At 46.5% G+C, this 10,733-nt stretch overlaps 1 protein-coding gene across 1 annotated transcript; it reads left to right on the top strand.

Moving 5' to 3' along the window:
• Nucleotides 1-3,175: 3,175 nt before the first annotated feature.
• LOC311523373 (pentraxin fusion protein-like) lies at nucleotides 3,176-10,037 on the top strand (the record flags this gene model as incomplete). Its single annotated transcript, XM_084633263.1, has 3 exons — nucleotides 3,176-3,293; nucleotides 8,441-8,584; nucleotides 9,985-10,037. 3 exons carry the CDS (start codon nucleotides 3,176-3,178, stop codon nucleotides 10,035-10,037), a joined length of 315 nt encoding a protein of 104 aa, XP_084489389.1.
• Between the last annotated feature and the right edge of the window lie 696 nt (nucleotides 10,038-10,733).

The raw sequence follows: 10,733 nt of genomic DNA, 5'->3' as shown, positions 1-10,733 counted from the left end.
ATCTTCTCCTTCCCAGAGGCTAGTGAAGATTAGAAAGAAAAAAAAACGCACTCGAGATGAAATGTTCTCCGAGCTCATGCTGTCCTCCCGCACTGACAGAGCACAGACGAATGCGTGGAGGCAAATAATGTCAGAGTGCAGGAAAGCACAAAATGACCGGGAGGAGAGGTGGTGGGCTGAAGAGAGTAAGTGGCGGGCTGAAGACAGGGCTGAAGCTCAAATCTGGCGGCAGCGTGATGAGAGGAGGCAGGATTCAATGCTGAGGCTGCTGGAGGACCAAACCAGTATGCTCCAGTGTATGGTTGAGCTGCAGCAAAGGCAGCTGGAGCACAGACTGCCACTACAGCCCCTGTGTAACCAACCGCCCTTCTCCCCAAGTTCCATAGCCTCCACACCCAGACGCCCAAGAACGTGGTGGGGAGGCCACCGGCCAACCAGCCACTCCACCACAGAGGATTGCCCAAAAAACAGAAGGCTGGCATTCAATAAATTTTCAAGTTGTAAACTTTTAAAGTGCTGTGTGGCATTTTCCTTCCCTCCTCCACCACCCCTCCTGGGCTACCTTGGTAGTCATCCCCCTATTTGTGTAATGAATGAATAAAGAATGCATGAATGTGAAGCAACAATGACTTTATTGCCTCTGCAAGCGGTGATCGAAGGGAGGAGGGGAGGGTGGTTAGCTTACAGGGAAGTAGAGTAAACCAAGGGGCGGGGAGTTTCATCATGGAGAAACAAACAGAACTTTCACACCATAGCCTGGCCAGTCATGAAACTGGTTTTCAAAGCTTCTCTGATGCGTACCGCGCCCTCCTGTGCTCTTCTAACTACCCTGGTGTCTGGCTGCGCGTAACCAGCAGCCCGGCGATTTGCCTCAACCTCCCACCCTGCCATAAACATATCCCCCTTACTCTCACAGATATTGTGGAGCACACAGCAAGCAGTAATAACAGTGGGAATATTGGTTTCGCTGAGGTCTAAGCGAGTCAGTAAACTGCGCCAGCGCGCCTCTAAATGTCCAAATGCACATTCTACCACCATTCTGCACTTGCTCAGCCTGTAGTTGAACAGCTCCTGTCTACTGTCCAGGCTGCCTGTGTACGGCTTCATGAGCCAGGGCACTAAGGGGTAGGCTGGGTCCCCAAGGATAACTATAGGCATTTCAATATCCCCAACAGTTATTTTCTGGTCTGGGAATAAAGTCCCTTCCTGCAGCTTTTGAAACAGACCAGAGTTCCTGAAGATGCGAGCGTCATGTACCTTTCCCAGCCATCCCACGTTGATGTTGGTGAAATGTCCCTTGTGATCCACCAGAGCTTGCAGCACTATTGAAAAGTACCCCTTGTGGTTTATGTACTCGGCGGCTTGGTGCTCCGGTGCCAAGATAGGGATATGGGTTCCGTCTATGGCCCCACCACAGTTAGGGAATCCCATTGCAGCAAAGCCATCCACTATGACCTGCACATTTCCCAGGGTCACTACCCTTGATATCAGCAGATCTTTGATTGCGTGGGCTACTTGCTTCACAGCAGCTCCAACAGTAGATTTGCCCACTCCAAATTGATTCCCAACTGACCGGTAGCTGTCTGGCATTGCAAGCTTCCACAAGGCTATCGCCACTCGCTTCTCGACTGTGAGGGCTGCTCTCATCTTGGTATTCATGCGCTTCAGGGCAGGGGAAAGCAAGTCACAAAGTTCCATGAAAGTGCCCTTACACATGCGAAAGTTTCGCAGCCACTGGGAATCGTCCCAGACCTGCAACACTATGAGGTCCCACCAGTCTGTGCTTGTTTCCCGAGCCCAGAATCGGCGTTCCACAGCACGAACCTGACCCATTAGCACCATGATGCATGCATTGGCAGGGCCCATGCTTTCAGAGAAATCTGTGTCCATGTCCTGATCACTCACGTGACCGCGCTGACATCGCCTCCTCGCCCAGTATCGCTTTGCCAGGTTCTGGTGCTGCATATACTGCTGGATAATGCGTGTGGTGTTTAATGTGCTCCTAATTGCCAAAGTGAGCTGAGCGGCCTCCATGCTTGCCTTGGTATGGTGTCCGCACAGAAAAAAGGCGCAGAATGATTGTCTGCCGTTGCTCTGATGGAGGGAGGGGCGACTGACGACACGGCTTACAGAGTTGGCTTCAGGGAGCTAAAATCAACAAAGGGGGTGGCTTTACATCAAGGAGTATTTCAGGCAGGACTTCACGGAGGGTTCCAATAAGAAATGATGCACCTAAGTTATTGTTCTTATTGGAACAAGGAGGTTAGTCTGGCCTCTGATTGATACATGGCTAGATTTACCTCACTGCACCTTCCCTGTGAGTGACTGCAGTGTGACCTAGAGGAATGAGTCCCCTAGACGGGGGAGGAGGCAAATGAGTACAAAACAAATCTGGTCTATTTCTTATTTTGATCCACTCCATCTATCTTTTACATCTTTGGCTGGCAGCAGACGGTGCAGAAGGACTGCATGCCATCCACATCTCATGGCTGCTCGGCAGAAGATGGTACAGTACGACTGCTAGCCATCCTCATCTCTTGCCTTCCCGGCAGAAGATGGTACAGTACGACTGCTAGCAATCCGTATCGCCTGCCTGCTCACCATAAGACGGTTCAATAGGACTGACTGCAGGACTAAAGAGAATGACCCGGTCAAGTTACTCCAAATTTAGTCCCTGCGCCCATGTCTGCCCAGGCGCTCCCAGCCGACGTGGCCAGGAGCACCTCGGACACGACGATGACGGCTACCAGTCATATTGCACCGTCTGCTGCCAGAAGGCAATGGGTTGCTGCTACTGTGTAGCAATGCCGTACCGCATCTGCCAGCACCCAGGAGACATACAGTGACGGTTACCTGAGCGGGCTCCATGCTTGCCGTGGTATGGCGTCTGCACAGGTAACTCAGGAAAAAAGGCATTGGGATCTCAACCCAGAATTCCAATGGGCAGCGGAGACTGCGGGAACTGTGGGATAGCTACCCACAGTGCAACGCTCCGGAAGTCGACTCTAGCCTCGGTACTGTGGAAGCACTCCGCCGAGTTAATGCACTTAATGCACTTAGAGCATTTTCTGTGGGGACACACACACTCGAATATATAAAACCGATTTCTAAAAAAACGACTTCTATAAATTCGACCTTATTCCGTAGTGTAGACATACCCTTAGAGTCATGGTGAATGGTTGACTTGAATTCAGCATTTGTGGTGACCTTGCTGGTAAATACCAACAGAGGAGACTGTTGTGCATCACAGATAAAGGGGGCTGAGATTCATATCAGGGACTCAAGAGAGGGAGGTAGCCCATTGAACCCTAGGTATTATTCTGCTGTCTTGTAATATAATTTCTGAGCATTAGTGAAAAGTGGAATAAAAGTAACCGAGTACAATTTGCTGTCACGGGACCTGATCCAAGCATTTAATTTCAGCCTTTTGTACCCTTCTAGATGAATCTGGCAAACCTGGCCTGGGGTTTTTTAGGGTTTCAAGTTTTGAGAAAATGCTAAGTAATTTTCAGGGGGTGTGGTCCCTCGCAAATTGAACCCACCCCAGTTCAAGGCAGTTGTGTGACTCCACATCATCAAATTTTGCACAGCTCTGTGGTATCTTTAACTTTTCAGGTAACAGGCCATGAACACAGCAAGCGAGTGGCCATGATTTTCAGAAATGGCTAGAGATTTGGGATGCCTCCATTTTTGGGAGCCCAAACTAGCAACACTTTAAAGGGGTCTAATTTGCAGAAAGTGCTGGCCATCCTCCCTTTGAAATCAGGTGTCTCAAGTTGAGCACCCAAAATCTCTAATTAGTTCCTAACATCATGATTCAGTATTTGAAGGCAAACCAGTTGCCTACTGTAACTGTTGATCTTTTGATGACCACATATTTGTGATAGATTGTCAGCCAAGCCACCTTAGGTTTTGCCCTGAATATGCCTGCTAACTCCTGATGCAGTGTTGTTCTTCCTGTGTTGGTCCCAGGATATGAGAGAGACAAGGTGGGTGAGGTAATATCTTTTATTGGCCCAACTGCTGTTGGTGAAATAGACATGCTTTCGAGCTTACTCAGAGCACTGTGCTTACACAGAGCTCACCCACGCTGTCTGTGCTAAGTTCTGAGTTATTTTATTAGTAGTATTTGTTTAGCAGTAGCATGTAGAGGCCCCAGTCAGGGTTTGGGATTGTGCAAGGCACTGTACATACCCAGGCCATGTCTACACTACAGACACTACAGTGGCAGAGCTAAGGCACCGCATCTGTACCTCTATAGCACTGTAGTGTAGATGTTTCCTAGAGCAGTGGTTCTCAAACTTTTTTACCGGTGGCCCCTTTCACGTAGCAAGCCTCTGAGTATGACCCCCCCTTATAAATTTAAAACACTTTTGTATATATTTAACACCATTGTAAATGCTGGAGGCAAAGCGGGGTTGGGGTGGAGGTTGATGGCTCGTGACTCCCCCATGTAATAACCTCACGACCCCCTGAGGGGTCCCAACCCCCAGTTTGAGAACCCCTGTCCTAGAGTGACAGAAGGGTTTTTTCCATTGCTGTAGCTAATCCACCTCTCCAAGTGGCAGTAGCTGGGTTGCTGGAAGAATTCATCCATCGAGCTAGCCATGTCTACACCAGGTGTTACATCACCTTAACTGTGCACTGAGCGACACAGCTAGCTCAAACTAAATTTTAAGCGCAGACCAGGACATGTAATGAAAAGATGGCCGCTGCCCCAAAGAGCTTATCATTTAATGTACATCATCTTCTTCACTATGTTTTCTTCTGGCATTCTGCTCTTTCTTTTGTCTGGATCTTTTCCTCTTTGTACCACTTCCTCTTTTCACCTAATTTAAAGCCCTCATTGCATAAAACCAAGGAGCCTGATTCCAGTGCTGTTTAAATGGAGGCCATCCAACCAGTGCATCACTGAAAGAAAAGCAGTGCTCCATGAACAGCATTCATTCACTGTCTATAGTTCTGCTTTATTCAACCGCGGCCCTGTCAAAATCCCTGCAAAGAATGTTGTCTTCAGTTCTAGGTTCAAGTCTCCAAAGTCATCTGACATTCTGCCTGTTAACCTGTTGGCGGTTTCATTACAACCTTAGCACTTTCATTAACCTGGCATGTTATTTTTCATGCTGTCTTCTTTCCCATTCTGCTCTTCTTCCTGCCTTGGTCTACAACAGTTATCTCCTGTACTGACCTTTTAATAAATCCTCCCCATTGCCTGATCTTTCTCAGTAACTCCAGTTGCCATTCCTGTCCACCTGGCTTCTCCTTGACAAGGGTAACCAGCTTGCACTTTGTGCAGAGGAAGACCCCTGCATCTTGTCACAGCATGAGCATCATGTATCTACATCACTTATGTTAGTTCAGTGGCTGCTGCCATTCCTTGTTGTTCTATCTCTGGTCTCCTGGGGTGCATCCACTGGAGGTGGATGCGGGAGACATTTCCACACGTGTGCCCAGATTGTTGCTACCATGCTGATGTCCCTTTCCAGGACTCAGTCGTTCTCACTTTTTGATCAGCCTCACCTTCTCTTATGTGATTGCACCTAGATCTGGATTTGTTCTGACATTGGCTTGTTCTTCAATTCTTCGCTCTTGCTTTCTGAATGAATTCAGCGCTGGTGGACAGCAAAGTCTTCCATTTATCCCCACAGGGCTGAAAGTGGCAGGACAGGCTGAGCCACCCTGTCCTGCCAAAGGGTAATTCACTCTTGGATCCATTCCCTCTTCGGCATCTCTGCAATTATTCCTGGAACTGCCAACAAGACGAGTAATTGTTACCATAATTGACAAGAGTTAGGCTGCTGGTGTGCTGAGACCAGAGCCTGTCATGCTGACCAATATTGTCTCACTGTTTCCTTGTACTCCCCCATCTGTCTCTACCACCTGTTTTCTTATACTTGGATCGTAAGTTCCTGAGGGCAGGGGCAGTCTTTTTGTCCTGTGTTTGTACAGCACCTAGCACAATGGGTTTCCGCTCCATGATGGGGGCTCTCAGGCGTGACAGTAATAAAAATAAATGTTGGTGGCCTTTTGGATAAGGGAACTTGTTAATTAAAAATAGATTGAAACCACCAATTTATTTCATGTAAGCCACTGAAGAACAGCCAGAGGGCTAAATTCCTTGTAAACTGCAAGGCCGCACGGCCACTCAGCAGCCTATTTAGCATTGCACACGCGCTCAGGGAACCTGCCCGGTCAGGACCTGCCCCGGGCCAAGGGAGGGGCGGCCAGAACACAGCTCCAACGGGACCTGCCACAGTAGCCGGGGAAGGGGCACTAATCCTGCAGCTCTAGCCCAGCCCCAGCCCAGACCTGCCGTGGCTGGGGGAGGGGCGCCTATCCCACAGCCCCAGCCATGAAGCTGCCGCGGCTGGGAGAGGCACCTCTCCCGTGCAGCCCAGGTGCGGCTGCAGCAGGGAAGAGAGCTGGAGGAAGTCCTCTCTCCCTTCTGTAGCCCTGGAGCACCCTCCTGAACCCCAAACCCCTCATCCCTGGCCCTCACTCCCCCCCCCCCCCCACACACACACCTCAACCCTCTGCCCCAGCCCTGAGCCCCTCATCCCTGGTCCCACCCCAGAGCCCTCACCCCCAGCCAGAGCCCTCACCGCTCTGCACACCAACCCTCTGCCCCAGCCTGAGCCCACCCCACACACACTCCTAACCCCTCGACCCCATCCCCACCACATGAATTCTGTTATGTGCACCAATATGAAAGTGATGTGTCACACATCACCTCCATATTGGTGCACATAACAAAATTCATTCCACACATGGGTGGGAAAAATTAGAGGGAACACTGCCAGAGGGTAACAAATTTTGATCAGTAAAAACCTATTTCACTATCTCCCTAAATGTGCCCCTTCCTAAAAGATTAAACCACTAGTATTCTTTATCATTATGTAAGTGAGTAATGATTAGGGATCCTAGAAATCCGTTTGCAACCAAAAAACGCGGAATTTGTGTTTTTACAGAGAATCTTTAGTTTTTACATTTTGTGAAACAATAAAAACATATGAAGTACTAATTACCAGTGCCACTTATTCAAGGTGTGCAGCCCGCCCCCCCCCCTCTTGTGGTTGATTTTTAAATGCACTTTAAATTTACATAACTAAACATACTCCAATAAACTGCTTCCGGAGTATAGAGGTTACTCAACGGTGTATAGGGGTTTATATGTTAATGTATCTCAAATTTCACTTCAGATGCTGAAAACTTTAAAAATCACTATGTCACAGAGTTTGGCAAGAACAAATTTCACGTTGATGGCAATATGCTGTTCTGTACTGTCAGCAGTAAGGCAATAGATTAATTTTGAAGGCAGACAAGTGTAGAAAACATGGAATACACTAAACATAAAGTGAATTAAAAGAAATGAAAACAAGAGACTGAAACAGCAGGGCCATCGACAACAGTAAAGAAACAACTCACTATGATTGGTTCATTCCAGCATTTTACAAATGCCAAAGAACAGCGTGAAACTGTCACTTCAGATTTTGTTCGAATATGTGTAAAAGTAGACATTCCTCTGTATAAAATGGATTTACCTGTTGTCAGAGTTTTTTGAGCAAGCACCTTAAGAGAGGCGGTGCCATTTCCAAGTCAAATCAGTTGTATTCCCATTACTTAACAACTCTTTGTGAAGAGAAAAAACAGCACCTTCTTAATGGCCTGAAAGAAAACTCCATTGCCGTGATCACCAATGAAACAACCAACTTCCAAAATAGACCAGTTTTCAACATTTTATTTCAGGTGCTCAAGACAGACCCGCTTAAGCATGCTGTCAGTACCCCACCACAGCTTGTAAAGACAGTATCCCTGGGAAAAGTTAATCATACAACCATCTCACAAGCCTTGATGTCTTCTATGGTGGAAGTCAGCGTCCCACTTGATTGAATCTAAGCATTCGTAACAGACAGTGCAAGCGACATGGCAAAGGCTTGGAATGATGTGCTTTGCAACCTGAGGTCAAACTGTGTTAATATTCATTGCTATGCACATTTAGTCACTCTGGTAGAAAATACTTGGCGAGATACCTTTAAGCAAGTGAGTTGCTTTGTCACTTTGATGAAGTCACTGTTAGTGAAAGCTCCAGCTCATGGTGCACGTTCTTGAGATGCCTGAATGCACAGAGTGTTGATTTGCCAACACTTCCACCTGCACCAGTTGTGACCAGGTGGAATACATGGCTCAATTGTGTAATGACTGATGGCACTGGTAGGCTTCAAACTTGCTGAAAAACTGTAAATATGTCAATAAAACATTGTATTCAACTGATACCTATTTATAGTGTGGCTAGGGAAACTAAAGTTCAGCATTTCATTTTAACTGAGGAAAAACATGGCGGCTTATGTTTTTTTACTGGAGAATGTTGTGGGATTTTTTTTTAATCACAGAAAACTAGGATCCCTGGTACTGCTCCAGTTCATTTTCAGATGTGCTACAGTCGAGGCTACGGAGGTCGGGCAAACACTCGCATTTGGCTGTGAAGGGGTGCAAGGTCAGTATGTGACTGTGATAATCCCTGGGAGAGAAGAGTTCCTCTCACTCTGTGAAGTGCAAGTGCTTGGCCAGCCGTGGATTTATGTTGGTGAGTGGAGGTCCTGAATCTTCATTCATGTGGTTTTCATGAACACAGCAGGGATTCAGAGTAGCAGCCGTGTTAGTCTGTATTCGCAAAAAGAAAAGGAGAACTTGTGGCACTTAGAGACTAACAAATTTATCACCCACCATATGTCTCCTGGAGTACAAAAGAATTAAACATTGGAGTTCCTATTATGAATTCCTATACTCACTATCTACTAACCTAAAGAGGAAAAGATTCCTACTGAGGAGTAAGTTTGGGGGAAAGGGACCATTCATTCATGACATCCCAGGCTGTGGAGAGTGTCCTCTGGAATGATTTAGAAAGAAAGAACATACAAATAACACTATTAGGTATTAGGTATACAAAAGGCTGCAGCCTGATCAGCGATGGAGTGGTTAACACAGTAGCTCAATCTGTGGTCTCTGTTTGTTGGGAATATAGGAAAGTGCCTAACTTGGAGGAAAACCCCAGGAATGTCAGTTGATGTCAGTATGCATATTTTTACCTCATGAATTTGAACTAAAACTTTGCCTAAGTGCCAAGAATATGATCCATAACTAGTTCTTGTAGCTGTAGTTTGCAGCCAACCTCAGGAGACCCTAGGCCAAACTCAGCATTTAACTTCAATGGAGTTAACCCAGGACTGAATTTGGTCACCTCTCTAAAGCCAGGGGGAAAGTTGTATCCCAGAAGTGAGTCATGTTGTTGCCTGGGGATTAGCACACATCACACACCTCTTCAGCACTCCTCTCCAACATATTCATTACAAAGCACTATTGACAGCAACCTTAAACTGTATTTCTACTCTGATGAGTTACTGTGAAACTGTATGGCCTTCCAGGTTTGTTTCTCAGCCATTTCCAGAGCAAATGTACTCAGTTAACAAGGAAAAGCAGTACCCCCCCTCCCACTCCAAATTTCCAAACCTTCAAATTTAACCTGGAATCTGAGAATCAAACTAGACTCTTCATCGTCACCAGTGATAAAGGATCAGCCAGCAAATTAGCCCATTTATTAAATTTTTATGACCCTGTAGCAATCCCTCAGTGACACCTGGGAGCCCCATTGCAATCAACAGAACCTGGCAGTTAAGGAATATAAATCTGTAAAAGAAACCTGGTTTTAGTCATTAAAGTAATAACTTGATTCCTAAAGGGGGAAATCCCCTGAGTAAGGGTCATGTTCATACATTTACTCTCAGGGCAGAACTGCATTTGAATGCAGTTGGCAGAATCCTATGGCTCCAACTAGGGGTCAAATGTCACACTGCCACCAACAGTAGTCACTAGACAGGCAGCCATCTTGTGAGAGAAGAGAATTGGCTTGAGATACAATCCTAGACTGTGGAGGTAAAAATGCTACAGTGTGAAATTTACTGCACTTCCTGTTGCTCCTGCCCCCAGGTCTGCCACCGCTTCACCTCTATCCTGATCTGAAGCAACCTGTACACAAGTGACAATATTAGATCCCTCACATAATCACCATTGACTCATGGAGTCTTTTCACATTTCTGGGGCAATGCTGCCATCACATGGCCATTCTAATTTAAACAACAACAATTTAAAATGTTCTTATCCCATAAGCTTTCACCCTATTTAACAACAAAGCCATAGCCATCTACAAACATCATGGCTGTTAGTTTGCTGCACACACTGATCCCCACAGCAGCAGCAAAGGCAGAATTCAGATCGTCATGTGCCAAAAGTACAGGACCTTACTACTTGAACTAAAAATGAATCTCTGTAAGCTAGCAGCAATATAGGGCTGGTGGCACATAGCGGAGCAGCTCTGATTCTACTCTCTAGACAGCAGAGGGGCTAGCCTTTTCATGACAGTAGTATGTACTGTATTCTGAAACTTCTTCTGTTTCAATCATATAATCCACAGCCTGAGCCAACTAAAGTAAATGAAAAAATGCCTATTGACTTCAGTTGGTTTTGGATCAAGTCCCTAATTAAGTGCTCTTTTTTCCCATGGAGGGAAGCTGTCTCCCAAGTAAAGGCACATACAGATTACACATTCTGCAGTTGTAAATTTAACCTTGCCCCATTGCACTAAGTAGTGAGCCAGAGCTGTGTGCAGAAAGGAGTTAAACCCCAGACTAGATCCCATTTCATGCACAACTGTTTATTAGCAAAAAGAAAAGGAGTAC

The sequence above is a fragment of the Lepidochelys olivacea genome (assembly GCF_965140295.1).
Source record: "Lepidochelys olivacea isolate rLepOli2 genome assembly, chromosome: 1".
Classification (NCBI taxonomy): Eukaryota; Metazoa; Chordata; order Testudines; family Cheloniidae; genus Lepidochelys; species Lepidochelys olivacea.
The sequence above is the reverse complement of the archived record's forward strand: the minus strand, read 5'-3'. Positions and strand labels throughout refer to the sequence as shown.